Raw genomic sequence first — 22,496 nt, 5'->3', positions numbered from 1 at the left:
CAGGTGGCTGTTATGTAAAAGCTGGGTTGACAAGATCAGAAATGAGGAGGTGATAAGCCGCCTGGGAAAGCCAAGGGAAATCATCAAAACAATTAAAAAATGAAAATTAGAATATTTCGGACATGTGATGCGATACCCAGAAAAATACGGCATACTCTATTTAATCCTCCAGGGTTTGCCTCCATTGAAGGCAAACAAGGTCCAGGCAGAAGAAGAACATCATGGCTTCAAAATCTAAGGGACTGGTTTGGACAAAACTCAACAGCACTTTTTCGTGCGGTTGCTGATAAAAACAGGATTGCAACGTGGTCACCAATGTCCGATAACGGATATGGCACAAGAAGAAGAAGAATGATTCTATTACCATTTTGAACAGCTTTGTTAATATATTTTTCTATTTTAGTAATAATAAAAGCCACATTTTTGAAAGGCATTCTAGGTCTACATGAAGTAAATTATTGTGTGGAAAAAAATCTATGATAAAATATTATTAATATATAACGAAGAGGATAGAATGTGATCTTTACTGAATACTGCATTTTCCATTGGTAAATATTTCAAGCAATTGTGATTGGTTTACTGAATCTTCATTGTATAATCAACAGAAATCAGTAGATGGAGCAGTTTGAAGCACTTCAGGGAGACATTCCCAAACCAATGTTTTTCTCAGTAGAGTTCTTTTCTCCATCATTCCAAAGAGATTTGAAGGAAATATTATTGTCTGCAGAATTGTATAAAGCTGATGAGTTGCTGAAGATTGAAGAAAAATATCTGAACTTCTTCAAAGCAGCAAAAGGATGTTAGTACAAGTTTCAAAATTTTGCAATCAGAAGCTTGAAAAAAAAATAGATATTGTAAAATGTGAAAGATGCTGTTGAGCTGGAAGAAAACAAGCGAGTCTGATAATCAAAAAGGCAACTATATAACTACTGTATTTTATTGCTTATGCAAGTTTGCTTTAGGAGTTCATGGGATGACAAGTTACTGTTACTTCAAAGAGCATTGACTGAACTGTCAGAGAAAGACAAGATTATTCTTGCATGGTAAGTGTACAAACTGATTCCTCAGTTTTAAAAAAATACCCATCCTAATGTATCAGGAAATTTAAAAGTTCAGTGATAAGGTATTTTGAGATGGAACAAAATAAATGTTTTGTTTATAAAGCAATATAAGTTTTGTTGTTATTATTTCAAGGTGCATGGACAGCATGGTCAGAGAAGGGCCAGCTGAAGCTTGCATGGTAAGCATACAAATGGATTCCCCAAGCCATCTGAAGACCTGCAGTTTTTTAAAAAAACCACCCATAATATATTAGGTCATTTAAAAATTCAGTGAGAAATAAATCTACTCATTGGGTATAGAATATAAGGTATTTTGAGATAAAACAAAAAAGTGTTAAGTTTATAAAATATAAAAGTTTTATTTTAAAATACGAGATTTTAGTAATGAGTGGTATAAAAAAGCAAGTAAGACTAACAAACAAAAATGCCATTACAAAAATGATCTTGAAAAGGGAACTATATTTATTTACAAGTAAATCTTCAACCAATTTTTTTTATAGAAACAGTTTTTAGAATATACCCAACAGAACAAAACAAATATTTTATGGAATGAAAAACAGCTTCTCTGTGCAGCTGATTATGTTAATGGACAATGTGAAAGGTACATAACTATATGATTGACAGTGGTGAGTCAGTGTGGCTTTGCTATTCAAAATTCATTGAATCACCTCAAGAAATGAGGAGTCCTTGTAGTCCAAAGATCAGCTTCTACAAGAATAGAGCATGTAGATGAGAGTTCCTCAGCTTGAAGATTTCAGTAGCATGCTTGTGATTATTAATTGTCTTTAATTGTCCAGTGGAGAAATTCATTCATGGGTTTGAACTATTTTGAAAACAAATAGTAGATTATATTCAATGTGTCCTTCACAGATGATTACCTTTCCCTGATCCTTATTAAGATGCCTTGTGAACTCCACAAACTCATAGAAAATACACACTATTTCATTGCATAGAAACTAGCAATAGCAATAGCACTTAGACTTATATACTGCTACATAGTGCTTTACAGCCCTCTCTAAGCGGTTTATAGGATGACCATATTGCCCCCCAACAATCTGGGTCCTAATTTTACCAACTTAGAAAGAATGGAAGGCTGAATCTACCATGAGCCAGTCAGTAATATTAGTTTATACTTTGAACTAATATTTAAAGTATGATAACCTAGTTGTAATTAAGAAGAAAATATTATTTAAGCATCTTGGATATTGCTCACTATGAACTGAACATTATTTTACTACTTGAGCTCTTTATTAAAATATTTCCAATTTCTCATTCTTTTGCTAGAAAGTTAAAAATTGATTCTGATCGCAGACTACATTACAAATATTTGAAAAACAATGGAAAATTAACTGAAGTATTGTTCAGCAGTGTCATTGTGATTACATGGGAAACAGCACACCGGTGACAGAATTCATACTGATGGGGTTAACAGAGGACTCACAGTTGCAGCTGATCCTCTTTGGGATATTTTCAGCTGTTTATGCCATCACCCTGGTAGGAAACCTAAGCATAATTATCTTGATCAGGATCAGTCCTTCTCTCAACACACCAATGTACTTTTTCCTTACCAGTTTATCTTTTCTGGATATTTGTTACACCTCATCTGTCACCCCAAACTTTCTATCCAATCTTTTAAAAGAGAAAAAAAGTATTTCTTATGGAGGCTGCTTTACTCAGCTTTACTTTTATGGCACATTTGGAACCACAGAGTGCTACCTGCTAGCAGTGATGGCCTATGATCGCTATGTGGCAATCTGCAATCCACTACTCTACTTGATGATAATGTCCCAAAGAAAGTGTGTTCAGCTGGTAACAATTTCCTGCATTGCTGGAATCATTAATGCTTTCATTCATACAATGGCTGCAACTAGACTATCCTTTTGTGGCCCAAACGTCATTAACAGTTTTTATTGTGAGGGTCCTCCTCTTGTGGCTCTTTCCTGCTCAGATATCAGTCTTAATTACTTGCTGATGTTTGTATTTATTGGCTTCAATTTAATAACAACAAATCTGACTATTCTCACCTCCTACACTTATATCTTGGTTACTATTTTAAAGATGCACTCTGCCATGAGCCGTAGGAAAGCCTTCTCCACTTGTACCTCTCATCTCATGGTCATCATAATTTTCTATGGATGTTTTAGCTTTATGTATGCACGGCCAAGCTCTAGACCAAATTATAACCTAGACCAAATAGCCTCAGTGTTCTATGTAATGGTGACCCCCATGCTCAACCCATTAATTTACAGCATGAGGAACCAGGAGGTAAGAGGTGCTTTCAGAAATATCCTAAGAGGAAAATTTCATATTCAAAATATGTGATAGTGTGTGTGTGTGTGTGTGTATGTGTGTGTTACCAAACTTTAGCTTTATATAAAATTTGTTCTAGAAGCAAATTGTGTCTCATTAAAAAAACGTTTATGTTTATTTTTTGAGTAAAATTCTGTCTCAGTTTTATTAATTTTATCATGGCTGCCTGCAAATTGGTCATGTGTATATCTTCTTCATCCTGATGTTTCAACAATGCTGCTTCCAGATACTCGGAGGATAGCAGATCAGATACTATACCTGAAATTCCTTTTTTTGAAAGAGAGTATATGATTTGCAAAATTGATGTCAGAGTTCCCAAGTAGAGCAGACTGGAAGCACGACCAGAGGAGCTAATCTGACATCATTGTAAGGCTACATTACCAGAATCTTGCATGTCTGACAGTACAGATTTCCCATTGTCTTTTTAATACCCTATTAGCAGGTTTCCTTTCTGAGTTTCTTTCTTTCCCCATCTGAGGGCTATGTCCTCTCTTATCTGATCATTCTTTAGGCAGCATCTCTCTCCTCCTCTCCATATTCCGTTGACATTCCCACATAGTGTTACAGTGATGTTTCAGTTACAGATTTAAAATTTTACTTATTTAATTTATACATTCACTCAAATGAGTGCACAACTCAGGGAGCATGCATCTTCAATAAAAAAAGGGAGATTATGTTAGAAAGGATGGGAGTAGGAACTGTGAAGAAATGATTCCAGGTAATATCAACTCTGACAACCTCACTTGGAGGTCAAAGGTTGAAATATAAAATTGAGTATCATCAGCATCCTGATGATATCTTTTCCCGTGCCAATACATGACCTCATGCACTGGTTTAAGTGGATGTCGATCAGGAGTGGGAAAGAACTGAATTCTGAGGCACCTCACAAAATAAGTCCCTTAGATCTGTCTTTCTCTCTCCCTTTCTCTCATTCTCATTCTTGACTGAAAAGGCCATGAGGACCATTGCAACACCAATATTCATCACTGACATCCTTGAGCTGCCATGACTTACCATGTTGGTGGAATTCAAGTTTGACAAGAGATCACAGAGGGTGAAGAACGTGTACTACCTCCATCATAGTCCCATCACAGGTTATGAACAAGCATAACTAATGATGTTGTCAGAATCCAATTATATTTCATCTTTAATTATCAAATATAGAAACTCCCAATTCTGCCTTCTCTGGATTCTGCCATAAGAGGGAGAGAAGGGGGAGAACAAAGGGGCTTTATGGCCCTCACTTCCTTCAGTAGACTTCTAAGGAGCTGAATGTGTTTATTGCAACATCAAACAGAGACTTTGAATGTAAATAGCATCAAAGAACCTTACCTCGACAAAAGAGAGCTAATTACCTTTCATGTAGTTATCTGAAGTCTCCATACAGACGAAAGAAAGGAGCAAGGGGGTGGAATTGTGATGCCTGAAACTATCACTGGAAGGGGGGGTGATTGGGTGGGACTGCTGGGGAACCCCTTAAAACCTTGAATGGGAGAGCTTGGACCCCAAGTCCTGTCTAGCATGCCTGCAACCACTTCTTCTTAATAAAGGATTCCTGTTGGAAGAATTATTCCAAGAGTTCTGTCTTCTTAAGATGCAAAGTGGGGTGGGTCCTTACAGATGTTCTATATAGTGCCCAGGTGTTAAACTTGATTGAAAGGAATTTTGATAATCTGCTTCACCCAAGCACCTTGCAGGTGCTAGAAATTATCCAACACAATTGCATCTAATGTTGATTTACTGAGAATGGTAAAGACCCCAGTCTCCAAAAGGGCAGGTGCAACCAAACTACAGTCAAGGAAAAATTCTAGGAGAGTTTTATCAACTAATAACAGCATGGATCTAAAATTTCAGTGGACACACCCACAACTTGCAAGATCCCAGTCACTTTCTCAGGGCCAAAACTCTTGATTCTTACAAAATAATCACAAAAAATATGCCTTAGCCAACTCTACAGGATCTGCACTTATCAGAGTTCAACTTCTAGTAAAATCACATCAACAAGGTCATACCATCATTAAATAGTCTTTAAAATTACTGTTCTCCAACTCTGTATAGGTTTTTAAATATTTTCTCTGAATGATTCTACTACTATTTTGAACATGTTAATATATTTTTTCCATTTTAAATAATAATAAAAACCACATTTTTGAAAGGCGTTGTCTGTCTACATGAGGTACATCATGTGTAGGAAAAGGATTTGATAAAATACAATTAATAAATAAAGCAAAAGAAAGAATGTGATCTCTACTGAATACTATATTTTCCACTTGTAAATATTTCAAACATTTGCAATATGATTTATTTAATCCTCACTGTGTAATTAACACAAATCAGTAGATTGAGAGTTTGTAGCACTTCAGGGAGATGTTCCCCATACCAATATTTTTCTCAGTAGAATTCTCTTCTCCATCATTCCAAAGAGAGTTGAAGGAAACATTAGTGTCTGCAGAACTGTATAAAACTGTGGAGTTACTGAAAATGGAAGGAAACTATTTGAATTGTTTTTAGAGCAGCAGAATGATATTAATATGTTTAGAAAAATCTGCAATCCAAACCTTGAAAAACACACAGATATTTTAATATGTGAAATAAGTTTTTGAACTGCAAGAAAACAAGTGAGTTTGATAATCAAAAAGGCAACTATGCAACTGTTGTATTTTATTGCTTGTGAGAGTTTGCTTTAGGAGTTCATGGGATGATAAATTGTTATTACTTCAAAGAGAATTGTCTGGATATTCAGGTTCAGATCACGCCTGTATGTCATGCATATAACCTGCCCAAGGCCATTAAAATTTTTTAAATAGGATGTTTTATATAGCTCATATTGCATCAGAAAGCATGGGAAGCTTGAAAATCTAAGAAAACCTCAAAAATTTGCATCTTTTTTTAAAAAATATCCCTTTATATATTAAAAATTTAAAAGTTCAGGGACGAATTATCATAGTTATTGGGCACAGAAGACATGAGAGTCAGTATGGTTTGCTATTCAGAATTCATTTGATCAACTTAAGAAATGTGGAGCCCTAGTAGTCCAAAAATCAGCTTTTACAAGTCATAGAATATGTAGATCCACCAATATATTCCATTGAAAGCACTAAGAGCCTTTCTTCAGTTACTTTGCTAATTCTTTGCTGCAGCTTCTGAAAATATCTTGTGGAAAAAAGTCAATACAAATTGTATTTGCTCTGATCCCTTTTTGATGTCTTCCCAGGTTTAAAAGAGAATTCCTCAGCTCGAAGATTTCAGTAGCACTCCCATGGTTATTAATTGTCTTTAATAGTCTGGTGGAGAAATTTATTCATGGGCAGAAATTGCTTTAATCACAAGTAGTTGTTTATATCCAATCTGCCCTTTTATGTAGATAGATATTGCGATTACATGGGAAACAGCACACCAGTGACAGAATTCATACTGATGGGGTTAACAGGGGACTCACAATTGCAGCTGATCCTCTTTGGGACATTTTCTGCTGTTTATGCCTTCACCCTGGTGGGAAATCTAAGCATGATTATCTTGATCAGGATCAGTCCTTCTCTCCACACACCAATGTATGTTTTCCTTACCAGTTTATCTTTTCTGGATATTTGTTACACCTCATCTGTCACCCCAAACTTTCTATCCAATCTTTTAAAAGAGAAAAAAAGTATTTCTTATGGAGGCTGCTTTACTCAGCTTTACTTTTATGCCACATTTGGAACCACAGAGTGCTACCTCCTAGCAGTGATGGCCTATGATCGCTATGTGGCAATCTGCAATCCACTACTCTACTTGATGATAATGTCCCAAAGAAAGTGTGTTCAGCTGATAGCAATTTCCTACATTGCTGGGATCATTAATGCTTCTGTGCACACAATGACTGCAACTAGACTGTCCTTCTGTGGTCCAAACATCATTAAGAGTTTTTATTGTGAGGGTCCACCCCTTTTTTCTCTTTCCTGCTCAGATATCACTCTTAATTATCTTCTGGTATTTGTATTTGTTGGCTTCAATTTAATAACAACAAGCCTGACTGTTCTCACCTCCTACACATATATCCTGATTACCATTTTAAAGATCAACTCTGCCGCAAGCCGTAGGAAAGCCTTCTCCACTTGTACCTCTCACCTCATAGTCATCACCATTTTCTATGGATGTCTTAGCTTTATGTATGCACGGCCAAGCTCTAGACCAAATTATAACCTAGACCAAATGGCTTCAGTGTTCTATGTAGTGGTGACCCCCATGCTCAACCCATTAATCTACAGCATGAGGAACCAGGAGGTAAGGGGTGCTTTCAGAAATATCCTACAACAGAAAGTTCGTGCTCAACAGATACGATTATTGTTGTTACCAAAATTTAAGTTTAGATAAATTTGTTCTAGTAGCAAATGATTTATATCACTGTGTTATTGAATAAAAGTCATTACGCTATATACATTTCTTTGGGCTCCAGTACTAACTATATATATTTACCTCTGAGTTTTAAAAAGTGAAATTTGAACTCTAAAGAAGAATTATCCTGATTTTTTTTTGGATAGCTAGATGTTTACAAACCAAAGGGCAGAACACATAAGGGAGGAAGCAGAACAGAGACATCAATTCTTCAGAGGTAGAATGAAGCAAGCATTTATATTTGGCTTAATCCAGGCTGACCTTCTTGAAATATAATTACAAAAACAATGACCTATTGACATTTTAACTACCTTCCAAGAACCTTAATAAGATTGTTTAACCAATAAGGGATTATCAAGAATGTGAGCAAAGCATATGTACCTTTGCATGTATTACATCTCCAATGAAAAAACAACAACCAAAAATATCCAGAGTCCAATAAATTTAAAAAAGTTTTTTAATATGTTGATCTTGTTTTAAATACATTTAACATTTCTTAAAAATTTCAATCAATGATTTTATAATACAGGAAAATCCAGTTCTCTGTTCCAAATTTCTGTTATATCGTCGGTATTTACTTTTCTCCTTGAGGATTAGTAGTATTGTTAGTTTAATCTCTAAAAATATCTTCATCTGGGGCATTCAGATCCATTGAAGTTTCCAAGGCAGTTAATATTAAATTAAACAGCATGAATGTAACAAATATTATAATTGTATATATTGCTATTTAGTTATAGTTTTTTATATCTTTCAAATATCTTGCAAGTGTGATGGAAAGTCATTTTATAAGACCTTCCAGAAAATTAACATACTGTTCAGAAAGTTTTTTCCTATATCTAATGAAGCCACTACATATTTTTCAGAATGTACTGTTTAGCCTACTTACCAATTATTTGATATTTCCAAAAGTTCCACAAAGTCAGCATTTATAGGACTAATTACTGACAGTAATGCTTTCAGCAATTTTTGTACCAAGGTTGCAATTACAATGTTTTTATCTTTATTTAACAAAGATTCTGGGAAATCCATTCCTGTTTTTAGATCATGAAATGAATCAGTCCCAACACAAAATAGCCATATATTCATTACTTGCAGATTCACAATTTCAGTTCAGATCCCAGTTCAATAATTTGCAGGACATCCCTACATAACTTCTTACTCACTTGAAGACCCCTTCTTTAATTTGACTAAGACCTAAATCCCAAATCTCATTCTCTCTCACCAAAGGTGAAGAAAATGCCATACCATTTTGATGGTATTCCATTCTATAAAAAACATTTTATACCATTCATCTAACTGAATAAAATTTGCAGGAACAGACCTTCATTAGGAGATTAAACAAAATTACTGTTAAATAAATAGGAACAAGATTTATTGTTATGTCTATTTTTAAGTTTTATTGCATTCTGATTCAGTCTGCTTTGGAAAGATTCCTGCTTCCCAATGAGTCTGATAAACTGGTCAGGTTTCAAACCTCAGCTGAAGTTTATGATTAACTGTGACCTAAGTAAGCGTGATTATTTTAGCGACCAATTAAAATTAGAATTCTTATCATAGTGCAGTTTTATAGAAACAACTCAGGGCAAAACAAGGTGAATTCCTCTTCCTCTGTAATCTGAGTCCTTTAACATTTCTGGGAGCAAGAAATACAGAAAAAAGTAACAGTACTTGTAATCTTTTTTGGTAGTGACAAATGTTAATAGCTCAGTGACTGGCTCTGTCTGATTGGAAGAATGATTTTGTTAAGGTATTTATGATGGAGAGTGAGTTGGACTGCAGTTCATTTCTGATCATGGTTAGATATGCTGGCAGAAGAAATTGTATCTTCTGAATCATCTTGGATCATACAAAGGATGGCTTAGATGCAGCCCGCGGGCTGGTTACATCATATGGAGGCAGTGCTCACTCCAGCTCCGGCAATGCAAAAAAAGTCATGATACATCACGACATATCATGTGACGTGGTGAGTTTGACACCCATGGCTTAGAGCCCCAGCCTCCCCCAAAGCATTTGTCTCTTATTCCGCTATATTCTGCTTTTTCATTGTCTATTGCTAGGGATAAATCATTTAGCTGCATTGATGAATAGTAACTTTAATGTAATTCCAGAAGTGTCTGTATTCACAACAATGGTATATGGCAGTGGTTCTCAACCTGTGGGTCAGGACCCCATTTGGGGTCGAACGACCATTTCATGGGGGTCGCCAAACAAGGCTGTCCGCCATTTCCCCCCCCTTTTCTTTGGCCACGTCCCTGGCACCCGGTGATGTATAAGTGGTTGGGGGTCACCACAACATGGGGAACTGTATTATGGGGTCGCAGCATTAGAAAGGTTGAGAACCACTGGTATATGGCATACCTTACATTCTTCAAGTACAGGGTCTATTACATTTAAAAACAGCAGAGAAGAAAATTAATGATGTTTTGTGTCATTCTGAAAAAATCATGCACTACAAGATGTATAGTCTATAGGGAGAGATGTGATAAAGCTTTCTTGCATTTTACACAATTTTATTTTTAGGTACACAGAAGTTTTAAATGGTAATGGTCAATTAAAGAAAAGAATGAAATGAACAAGACAATGTCAGAACTGAGCAGAATAGTGTTGCTGTTTCAGATTGTATTGTGTGCTATCAACAGTTAGGAGATCAGAATCTACACTATTGCAAGAATGCATCAGAATTTAGAGTCACTGGGAGTTGGGAGCATATAAATTATTATAATTATTATATCATTTTCTATTGAATTTCTTCAAGTATGAAACCATTGCATAGGATAGCAACATCCTAGTATTCAGAGGGTATTTTCACAACACCATCTCATCTCTCTAGTGTTTTCAAATAAAATAAAATAAAATAAAATAAAATACAGATGTTACAGGGAAATGGGAGAGTATATCATGGAGTGCCATATAATTCCATATAATATTTTATTAGTAAAATATATAAAAGCCTTGTTTGGATTAACTGAAGAATTTATGGGTCAATTAACTCAGCTATCTGCTGGAAAGGTACTGTGTTTTAAAAGATATGGAAGTAATTAATTTGTCATTGTTAATTATTATAAAGTATATAGTAACTATAACTGCAATTCAAATACTTTTTTGCTTGTTTATTGCATTAATCAATTTGATTCCAAAAAACCCTCAATACTGGCATGGAATTTAAAAACCTTGCAAAAATACTTTATATCCAAGAATATCTTTCTGGACCTGATTCTGCATTCTGTCTCACCTTCCTCATAGCACATCAGTATACTTTTTCCTTGTTTATTTGGACAACAATTACTCTGCTGACACAGTAGTGTTTTCAAATGGTCATTTGAAAGAATAAATAATTTGTTTTGTTAGCTGTCTTACTCAGAGTTATTTTTTTATGGTCCATTGACAACAACAAAGGCTATTTCCTCCTTAAGAATCAAATCGAATAATAACTTTATTCTCACTTTGAATGTACACTAATTGGCATACATTAAAATGAAATTTTATTGCATACAGCTCTCAGAGGGTCACCACCTCCGATATACACTACATCAGGGTTTCCCAAGCTTGGCAACTTTAAGACTTGTGGACTCCTAGAATTCCACAGCCAGCCATGCTGAATTCCACAGGTCTTAAATTTGCCAAAGTTGGGAAACCCTGCACTACATAAATATGACAAAAATAAATAAATAAATATAGAATTATGTATATACCCACATATATTATATGACATAGAGAAACAACAGTCTAGTTCGGGTTAAGTATACATGTGCATGCTGAGAGAAACAAACTTTGCGAGTTTACCAAATACATGGCATAGGGAACAAAGCTATTGCAGAATTGGGTAGTCCTGCTAGAAATACTTCGAAACTTCCTCTCAGAGGGGAGCAACAGAAACAGACCGTGAAGTGGGTGTGTGGAGTCTCTAACAATGCTTCGAGCTCTAAGCATGTAGCGGTTATAAGTAGCATTCTGAATACCAGGAAGTGAGCTTCCTATGATCTTCTCGGCTGTCCTTACCATTCTCTGTATGGACCTTCCATCTGAGAAACTGATGCCACCAAACCAGACAGTGATTCAGTTTGTTAAAATGCTTTCAATTGTGCCTCTATAAAAAGTGGCCAGGACAGAAGGAGAAAGATGTGGTCTCCTCATGCGACACAGGAATGCAGATGCTGGTTTGCATCCTTCACTAAGGATGATGTGTGGAGAGACCAATTCAGATTGTTAATTATCTGCACCCCCAAATACTTAACACTGTTGACCACCTCTACAACCGCATCCTTGATACTGAGTGGAGTATGACTATGCCAGCTGTTTCTGAAATCTACAATGATCTCCTTTGTTTTATCAACATTTAGAACCAGGTTATTTTTATTGCACCAGTCCACCAGAGCCTTCACCTCTTCCCTATAAGCATCTTCATTGTCATTCCAGATAAGACCCACCACTGCCGTGTCATCTGCATACTTCAAAATATGATTCATAGCAGATTTGACACAGCAGTTGTGGGTCATCAAGGTGAACAGTAGCAGACTCAGGACACAGCTCTGTGAAGAACCTGTACTCAAGGAGGTGGAATTGAATGGTCAATGACTGATGGTCATGGTGATGGGTATTCCAGTACTCTATTTAGGCTAGGAGTCATGAAAAAAATGGAGCTTATCTTTCATGTGAAAGATTTCACCAGTAGACTGTTGTTGGGATATTTTTCAATACTTTTAAAATGACCATCTGGCAAAATGTTGCAACATTTCAAAGACAGAATTATTGAAGAGGATGAAAGTCCATGTCAACTAGATGGGCAATGGCATTTTGATGGAAGAGGAGTAGGGACTGGACATACCATTAACATAATCATGAGGCCAAAGGCACCCTGCAACATTCTGTTTTTTTGATTATGTGCCATCAAATCAGCACCGACCTTTTCAGCCACAAAGAAAGAACTTCTCTGGGTTGATTTGTCCCCAATGATCCAGTCATCACCATTGTAATTGTGTCCATCGATTTACTTTTCTTCCTTTCCATCTTTCCCAATGTTATTTCTCAGAGTTCTCAAGAACGTTAGCTCTTCACATTATATGCTGTAAATATAATAAAAATGATCATTTGAGCCATGTCTTTAGTTAAGGTAATGTTACTTGGTATCACATTATGCAAGGAACATTCTTTATTTTATTAATTATCTTACCCTTTTTAATAACCATACTTTTATTATAAAATGTTTCATAAATCACGGAAAGGAGATATAAACAACTAAATTTCCTGGCATATTTCTACACTGTTGTTATGTCCTCAATCTTGGGGATAGCATAGACAACAAGAGACAATTCGAAGAAAGATACAGCTATTCTAACCTGCCACAGGCTGCTGTTTCCGGTTCAAGGATGTTGTCCAACTGGTGCTACAATTGTGTTGCTTTGGGTCTGTGAAACGCAATTTTGTTTTAGTTTGCTCATCAGTAACATTTTTATCCAGATATTATGAACAGCAACAGTTAAAATGATGTCATATCTGAATCATTTTACATAAATATATCTTCTATTTGTCTGTGGATATTCTCAGTCATCCAGGTCATGGTTGTCCCAAAGGTGCTTTTTCAGGAGGCAACTGGACTTTCCTGTTTTTCTTTGAAGATGTTTTGCTTCTCACCCAAGAAAATTCTTCAGCTCTGACTGGATGGTAGGGAATGGAAGGGTTTATATTCCTTGTAGACAGCTAGTCATTTGCACTCTCTTAGAGGGTTGTTGGGGTCATCTGGAGGTAATGGTGCAGGAATATGAACAGATTTTCAGAAAACATTGTAGACTACAGGAACAGGGCAAAACATCCTGCAGCCAAAAGGTTCACACACATTTGCACTAGTCAGGTGACCTTGAGGACACAGATAATCCTCCAGATGATCCCAACAACTCTCTAAAAGAATTGCAAATGACCATCTGTCTGCAAGGAATATAAATCCTTCCATTCCCCACCATCTAGTCAGAGCTGAAGAAGCTTCTTGGGTGAGAAGCGAAATGTCTTCAAAGAAAAACAAGAAAGTCCAGTTGCCACCTGAAAAACCATCTTTGGAATATTTTCTATTTATTGCCAAATATAACATTCTGATAAGGCAATCCTTTAAATCACGGGTGTCAAACTCACCATGTCATGTGATGTGTCGCAACGTATCGCAACTTTTTTCGCATTGCCAGAGCTGGGGTGGGCACAGCCTCTGTATGATGCAACCGGCCCGCGGGCCAGCAGTTTAATAGCCCTGCTTTAGATCATCTTCCCCAGTATGTGACAAAGAACTCTGATATCCAGGAGACCATTTTTTTTCACCTGAGCTTGCTTCTCACCTCCCCCACAATTACTTTTCCAGCAACTTCAGAAAGCTCTGTGAGAAAAATGGCAAGGAATCCTGCTATTGTAGAAACCAGTTTATCTAGCTTTTGTAAGCTATTGGATCAGGCTATCCTGAAATAATTGCAAGATTTTCAGCTAAAATGTTGGAGACAGAACAATGAATGAAGAAGGGAAATATTTCTTATTTTAATTCCATTTCATCCTTTAAATGGAAACATATTAAACTGATTGCTAGAAATATTGTAAATACTGTTCCTAAACAAGTAAGGAGTAATTATTTTAATCTTAAAGAGAAAGAGATGTTGGGTAATATTTTGATGGACTTTTTAATTTGTAATAATATAAAGGATAATGATGATATTTGAATGGGAGAATACTAGGAAATCTCAAATAGAAATTAGTCTAGGAAGGTGAAAAGCATCTCAGAAAAAAAATCAGAGCAAACAAACAATTTCTATATCACAGATGATGGTGGACGACTTTACCTGAATCTTCTATGTTATTAAAATTATTGGCTTAATATAATTTATTGAGACAATGAAATGTGGTACCAAAGGACTGTTTTTCAGATAGCTCTCTGGAATTAATTATATTTTTATTATGAAGAATATAGCAAGCTATGGAATATCCTAGATGGCACATCACATCCTTTAAATCCATTGTCGCAGCATTTGGTAATGATACTAACAAAAAAAAGAACACATAATTTTGAAACTTATGGAACCATAAGGTAAAATTATAGCTCTCTGCTACCTAAACTTGAAGAAATAAAACTATGGACATATAATAGAAAAGAAGTAATAAACAGAAAATAGTTAATTAATTCATATGCATTGCTTTTGAAAACTAACTTGTCAATATAATTTTAATGTGTAAATATTTCCAACTGGAATGAATTCAAGTTAGAATTCTATATGCACATAACCGAGAATAAGTCAAAATGAACTCATGGAAGTTTTTTCTCAGTAGACATGCAGACTATTGTATTATAAGAAAATATACACCTATATAAATGTATTCTTTTCCTGTATGTAGTTCTTGAAAGACAACAATATTTCATGTAAATGTTCTTTGTTAATAATCTCATTTAAAAATAAAGGGACACAGCTTTTCTTTGCAGGGCTTTTCTGATGGCAGTTCGGACCTCCTGGTTCCTCAGGCTGTAAATCAAGGGGTTTAGCATGGGGGTCACCACTACATAAAATAAGGAAGCTATTTGGTCTATATGGTGAGACTGTCTAGAGCTTGGTCGTGCATACATAAAGCTAAGACATCCATAGAAAATGGTGATGACCATGAGATGAGATGTACAAGTGGAGAGGGCTTTCCGATGACTCTTGGCAGAGCGGTCCTTTAAAATGATGAATAGGATGTAAGTGTAAGAGGTAAGAATGGTCAGGATAGTTGTTATTACATTGAACCCAACAAGTATAAACATCAATAGTTCATTAAGGCTAATGTTTGAACAGGCAAATTCTAATATAGAGCGAACTTCACAATAAAAATTCTTAATGATGTTTGAGCCACAATAGGGTAATAAGGATGCAGCAGTTGTGTGTACTAAAGCATTGATAATCCCAGCAATATAAGAAAAGGCTGTAAGTTGGACACGTTTTTTGAGGGACATGTTGATGAAGTAGAATAGAAGATTGCAGATGGCTACATAGCGATCATAGGCCATCACTGCTAGGAGGTAGCATTCCGTGGTGCCAAATAGACCATAAAAGTAAAGCTGAATAAAGCAACCTGCAAAAGAAATAACTTTATTCTCTTTTAAAAGATTGGATAGGAACTTTGGGGTGACAGATGATGAATAGCAGATATCCAAGAATGATAGGTTAATGAGGAAAAAGTACATTGGTGTGTGGAGTGGAGGACTAGTCCAGATTAAAACAATCATGCCCATATTTCCCACCAGGGTGATGGCATAAATGGCAAAAAATATCACAAAGAGGATGAGCTGCAACTGTGGATCATCAGTCAACCCAGTGAGTATGAATTCTGTCACCCGTGTGTTGTTCCCCATCACAATAACACTGTGGAAATTGAAAGAATGCAATAATTAATATTACATGTTGTCTTAAACATTTTGAGTACACATCAAGTGACAACACTTAAAAAAAAGCACTGAATCCTACGTACACAATGCCATGGTCCTGTGTCTGAATATTGGATTATTGGAATTGGAATATTCTTTATTGGCTAAGTGTGATTGGACACACAAGGAATTTGTCTCCGGTGCATAAACTCTCAATATACATACAAACAACAAAATGATCCAAATTAAGGGACCCAGAGGGAAGTCTTAACTCATATCATGAAATATCAATATTCTTCCAATCTATTATCATTCCTTCATTATTATTAGTGGAAGACACAGCAAGATATAAAGTACTACATGGTAGGCAGTGAAAGGGATGAATCCATGTGATCTAAATTAAGGGACCCAAAGAAAACAGCATCCCATTTATTGCAGAACACAAGATCTGGCATAATTGTTTGTCCACAGCTATTATTAGAATAATATGCATAAATACAGAATTTACTTACCAAACTACGGTATACTAAGCTCATCTACATCTTCCACAGTTTTAAAGCATATTCTTCCTGCAGTTTACTTTTGGGGGTGGATGAATAACTTCCATGTGAAACCAACTGCCACATTCTTTGAGCATCAGGAAGCAATTCAGATATATTTCAACTTCAGCTAATATTATATGTTCTTATTAATATGGTAAGCAATTTTCCCCCTTTGGGACTATGCAGGAGGACTTAATTCTACAGAAGAAATCCTTGGTATTCCCTAAGTAGTTCAGATCCCAGGCACAATACTGTACATAACATTTATTCTAATAATTGCCAAGGGAAGTGCAACAAAGCTAAATTATAATGTTTTGACGATATGACAGAACAAAGCACTTACTGTCCATTTCAAAGCACAGATTTCTCTGCAAAATGTCACCTTGAACTGACAGGCTGTTTGTCCCACTTAGTTCTGAAATTCCCTGCTGATTGTGTCTTCATGCCTTATGAACCCATGAATACCCCAGAAATGCCCAAAATATTCTTGCAGCAATAAATTTAAACTGACAAACTCCAACTTTCAGTATTCTTCCCCCCCCCCCCAGCTCATCCAGTCCCAATGGAGTGAAATCTAAGCAAAACTGAATATATGGCATAAGGCCAAGTTATCTATGGGGCCTCCTTTCCTTGAGGACATCTAGCTGTCCTTCCAACTTACATAGTTCCTCATCCCTTTTCTTAAACATTGCCACCTTAAGGGAGCTCAGAAGAGTGCCTTTCTGTGGCAGCCCTTGCCCTATACCACACTGTTCCCCCCAGCCTTCTGAAAGCACTGAAGACCTGATTTCCCCCCCCCCCCATGTGTTGAGATAACAATGAGGTGACCACCTGTCAGAATTTTTAACTTTGTCTCAGATTTTTGTTTCTAATGTTTAAGGTTTTAATAGTTTTAATGTGATTTTTATGTTATTTTATTATTACATTGTTTTAATTCTTGATTGGGAGCTGCCCAGAGTTTGGTATGAGATGGGTGACCATATAATGCTTTTAATACATGCATTTATAATATTATTTTCACACTGGAAGAGTTATTTTGCAATATTACCAAGGAAATATCTATAAATAAGTATAATTATTTTTTTCTCATCAGCTTTTTGCTTTGCCTGTCATCTATTTATTTCATTCTTCTTGGAAACCAAATGATTATAGCAAAGCCATTATATACATCTTTTATGATTTCTTCTTTATCTCTAGGATAATAATCTATTATTGAGAACACCTATTTTAAATACCTATTAAATATTCATAAACATTCAACATAAAACCCAAGTTTTGGTAAACATCTGATTTCATCTTTGTGGGTACTTAAATTGTTTCCCATGATACACTGCTATTTAAATTACATAAAGTTCCTTGTGCCATTTTCATCTATATTTTGAAAAGTCTGTGGTTTGGGGACTACACGAAGACAAAGAGCAGTCTATTTTTCAACAGAATGAGAAGTAGTTGTTACTGCAAAGTTGACATCAAGCAGTCTCTTAGTCATTTTAGTTCAAACATTCAGTAGTAGATGAACTTTCATCTTGTCTTTCAAATGTTGCAACATTATGTTTCAAAGGTATGGAAAAAATATCCCAAGAGTAGTCTGTTGGTGAAACCAGGGGTAGGCAACCTTGGCTCTTTTATGATTTGTGGACTTCAACTCCCTGAAGTCCTTGAGTCACAAAAGAAGGAAGGACTCACTGGAGAAGGGCCTAATGCTGGGAAAGATTGAGGGCAATAGAAGAAGGGGACGACAGAGAATGAGATGGCTGGATGGAGTCACTGAAGCAGTAGGTGTGAACTTAAATGGACTCCAGAAGATGGTAGAGGACAGGAAGACCTGGAGGAACATTGTCCATGGGGTCGCGATGGGTCGGACACGACTTCGCAATTAACAACAACAACAACAACCCCTGGGTGAAACCATTAACATAAATGATAAACTCCATTTTTCATTTAGATTCCTGGAAGAGTTGAATAATTGTTGAAAACAAACAAAAAAAACAAAGAAAACCCAAGGAAAAAGTAATGGGCAATTAAAAAGCAGAATGGGGAAGTATATTGGAGGAGATGGGGATTCTAAGCCATCCTTCATATGATTACACTTTCTTCTGCCAGCATACCGAATCTTAATCACTTAAAATTGCAGTTCATCCCACTCTCTATCATAAATATGTTAGGAAAACCTGGTCATTCTTCCAGTCAGACTGAGGCTATCACCAAGATATTAACATTTGTTACTATACTGTTCTTTGGACTAAATATATTAACTGCCTTAGAAACTTTTATAGATTTGAATGCCCCAGATAACAGTTTTTCAGTGACTGAACAATTCTATTTTATCCACAATTAAAAAAAAAAAGAAATTTGGAAGAGAGAACTGAATTTTCCTATACTATAAAATCATTGGTCTCAACTTTTAAAAAACATTAATTACATTTATTAAGGATAGTATTCACAAAAATAAAACAAGAGCAGCAGGTAAAAGAATATCTTCCTTGGGTTTATTGGACTCTGGAAATTTTAAAATTTTGCCTTGCTGATCTTACATTGGGGATGAAATACATGCATATGTAAATCAGTAAACATCCTTTGCTCTTATTCTTGATAACTCCTTATTGGTTAAACAGTCTTCTTATGGTTCTAAAACGAGGAAATTAAAATGTAAATGTCTCATTGTTCTTGTAATTATACTCCAAAAAGATCAGCCTGGATTAACCACCAGACTCCCCCCCCCTCAAAAAAATTGCTGGCTTGGTTCTAACTCTGTAGAATGTATTCTTTCTGTTCTTTTTCCTCCCATATGTCCTCTGCCTATTGGTTTGTAAATAGCTTAAAGCAGAGCCTTTTAATTGATGGCAATCATTACGGCATGACAGCTATAAAAAAAATGGGACAACTCTTCTTTAAAGATCAAATTTCATTTTTTGAACTCAAAAGTAAATGTATAGTTACTAAGAAAATTCTATAGCATAGTGGTTTCATATTTAATGATGCACAATCATAAGAAACATTTTCTACTAAAGCAGCTCTTGTCTAAACCTGAATTTTGGTAAAGATAAATGGTTCTTAAAATATCATGTCTGTTAAACATGAAATTGTTTTCCTAGGATATTTCTGAAGGCACCTCTTACCTCCTGGTTCCTCATGCTATAGATAAATGGGTTGAGCATGGGGGTCACCACTACATAGAACACTGAGGCCATTTGGTCTAGGTGATCATTCTGCCTAGAGCTTGGTCGAGTGTACATAAAACTAAGACATCCATAGAAAATGGTGATGACCATGAGGTGAGAGGTACAAGTGGAGAAAGCTTTCCTACGGCTTGCGGCAGAATGGAGCTTTAAAACGGTGACTAGGATGTAAGTGTAGGAGGTAAGAACAGTCAGGCTTGTTGTTAATAAATTGAAACCAACAAATATAAATATCAACAGATAATTGAGACTGGTATCTGAGCAGGAAAGGGCATAAAGGGGAGGACCCTCACAATAAAAGGTCTTAATGATATTTGGACCACAGAAGGACAGTCTAGATGCAGCCATTGTGTGAATGAAAGAATTAATGCTTCCAGCAATGCAGGAAATTGTTATCAGCTGAACACACTTTCTTTGGGACATTATCATCAAGTAGAGTAGAGGACTGCAGATTGCCACGTAGCGATCATAGGCCATCACAGCTAGGAGGTAGCTCTCTGTGGTGGCAAATAGAGCATAAAAGTAAAGCTGAGCGAGACAACCTCCATAGGAAATGGACTTCTTTTCTTTTAAAAGATTGGATAGAAACTTGGGGGTGACAGATGAGGTGTAACAAATATCCAAGAAAGATAAGCCAGTAAGAAAAAAGTACATTGGTGTATGGAGAGAAGGGCTGATCCTGATTAAGATAATCATGCTTAGATTTCCTACCAGGGTGATGGCATAAACAGCCGAAAATGTCCCAAAGAGGATCAGCTGCAATTGTGAGTCTTCTGTTAACCCCATCAGTATGAATTCTGTCACCGGTGTGCTGTTTCCCATGTAATCACAATGACACTGCTGAACAATACTTCAGTTAATTTTCCTTTGTTTTTCAAATATTTGTAATCTGGTCTGTGATCAGAGTCAATCTTTAACTTCCTAGAAAAAGAAACAAAAGTCGGAAGAGGTCAGTAATAAAAAGGTCAGTAATAAAATAATATTCAGTTTAGAAGAAGCAATATTCAGTCCGCATAGGTATCTGAATTTTGAGTCATGGCACTAGGACTTATTTTCTGTTGGTTTGAGATATTTTGCTGCTCATCCAAGCAGTTTCATCAGTCAGAGCAAATTAGTTAGGCAGAGAGTCATTGGAATGTAGCAATATGTCACTTGGGTGACTGAGAATCTTCACTAACATATTGCCAGGCCCTTTGGGGGGAGGGGGAACCCTGAGGTTTGTGCGGGAGGAGTTGCTTCATTCCGAGGATTTTCTGCCTAACTAACTTGCTCCAACTGAAGAAGCTGCTTGGATGATCAGCAAAATGCACTTTCAGATAACTTTACCTGGATGACTGAGAACCTTCACTTCTTTCAAATTAAAATTACATTGTCATACTTTGAGAATTAGGTGTTATGCAATGAAATAGCGAGAGTTATTCGGATGCAATGGTATAACTTACTACATTTGATTAAAGTAGTTCCAGCCCATGAATAAATTTCTCCACAGGACTATTAATGGAAATTAACATCCACGAGAGTGCTACTGAAACCTTTGAGGAGAGCAACTCTTCTTTAAAACTTGGAAGACCTCAAAGAAGTATCAGAGCAAATATGATTTGCATTTCCTTTCAAAGGCTATCTTTAGAAGCTGTTGCATATTGATTGTTCTGTTGGTTCATTGCTGGATCTACATTACTAAAACCTCATATTTTACAACAAAACCTATTCTGCTTTATAAAGAAAACATTGATTTTGTTCCATCTCAAAATACCTTATTTTCTATAGATTTATTCTTCATTGAACTTTTAAATTTCCTGATATAGGATAGTTATTTTTTTTAAAGCTGGGAAATCAGTTTGTACACTTACCATGCAAGATTAATCTTGCCTTTCTCTGACAATTCAGTCAATGCTCTTTGAAATAACAATAACTTGTCATCCCATGAACTCCTAAAGCAAACTCACATAAGCAGTAAAATACAGTATGGTTATATGGTTGCCTTTTTGATTATCAGACTCACTTGTTTTCTTCCAACTCAACAGCATCTTTCACATTTTATAATATCTATTTTTTTCAAGCTTCTGATTACAGGTTTTTAGAACTTGTACTAAAAATCCTTTTGCTGCTTTGAAGAAATTCAGATATTTTTCTTCAATCTTCAGCAACTCAACAGCTTTATACAATTCTGCAGACAATAATATTTCCTTCAATCCTCTTTGGAATGATGGAGAAAAGAACTCTACTGAGAAAAACATTGGTTTGGGAATGTCTCCCTGAAGTACTTCAAACTGCTCCATCTACTGACTTGTCTTAATTACACAAGATTCAGTAAACCGAATTGCAATTATTTGAAATATTTACCAGTGGAAAATGCAATATTAAATAGAGCATATTCTGTCCAATTACTACTAATATTTTTTCATACTTTTTTCCACATAGTGATCTTCCTCATGTAGACAAAGAGTGTCTTTCAAAAATATGGGTTTTAGTATTTAAATAGAAAAAAGATTAACAAAACTGTGTTCAAAATAGTAAGAGAATCATTCAAAGAAAATATTAAAAACCTAAACAAACTTGCGAAGCAATGAAGCGATTTTAAAGACTATTAAATGATTATATGACCTTGTTGGTGTGAGAAAGTGGATGGGATCCTTGAAGCTGTGTGTGCGCTCACTTATGTTAG

General features: G+C 35.8%; 4 protein-coding genes across 4 annotated transcripts; 2 read left to right on the top strand and 2 right to left on the bottom strand.

Annotated features, from left to right (window-relative positions):
• Positions 1–785: 785 nt before the first annotated feature.
• On the top strand, positions 786–3,417 carry LOC120306916 (olfactory receptor 1020-like). The gene is made up of 3 exons (XM_039340960.1): positions 786–1,043; positions 1,195–1,240; positions 2,346–3,417. Exon 3 carries the CDS (start codon positions 2,445–2,447, stop codon positions 3,381–3,383), a length of 939 nt encoding a protein of 312 aa, XP_039196894.1. The 5' UTR covers positions 786–1,043; positions 1,195–1,240; positions 2,346–2,444; the 3' UTR covers positions 3,384–3,417.
• Positions 3,418–5,876: 2,459 nt separating this feature from the next.
• On the top strand, positions 5,877–7,724 carry LOC120307100 (olfactory receptor 1020-like). The gene is made up of 2 exons (XM_039341386.1): positions 5,877–5,989; positions 6,586–7,724. Exon 2 carries the CDS (start codon positions 6,753–6,755, stop codon positions 7,722–7,724), a length of 972 nt encoding a protein of 323 aa, XP_039197320.1. The 5' UTR covers positions 5,877–5,989; positions 6,586–6,752.
• A 7,435-nt stretch (positions 7,725–15,159) lies between these two features.
• On the bottom strand, positions 15,160–16,098 carry LOC120307099 (olfactory receptor 1052-like). The gene has a single exon (XM_039341385.1). The coding sequence runs from the start codon at positions 16,096–16,098 to the stop codon at positions 15,160–15,162; it is 939 nt and encodes a 312-aa protein (XP_039197319.1).
• A 2,417-nt stretch (positions 16,099–18,515) lies between these two features.
• On the bottom strand, positions 18,516–21,957 carry LOC120307004 (olfactory receptor 1052-like). Its single transcript, XM_039341142.1, has 2 exons — positions 21,682–21,957; positions 18,516–20,752 (listed from the first exon to the last, which is right to left on the bottom strand). Exon 2 carries the CDS (start codon positions 20,651–20,653, stop codon positions 19,724–19,726), a length of 930 nt encoding a protein of 309 aa, XP_039197076.1. The 5' UTR covers positions 20,654–20,752; positions 21,682–21,957; the 3' UTR covers positions 18,516–19,723.
• Between the last annotated feature and the right edge of the window lie 539 nt (positions 21,958–22,496).

This window comes from Crotalus tigris, unplaced genomic scaffold (assembly GCF_016545835.1).
Source record: "Crotalus tigris isolate CLP2741 ecotype Arizona unplaced genomic scaffold, ASM1654583v1 scf7180000017764.6130737, whole genome shotgun sequence".
NCBI classification, from domain to species: domain Eukaryota; kingdom Metazoa; phylum Chordata; class Lepidosauria; order Squamata; family Viperidae; genus Crotalus; species Crotalus tigris.
Note: the sequence above shows the minus strand (reverse complement) of the source record. Positions and strands in the feature narration are given on the sequence as shown.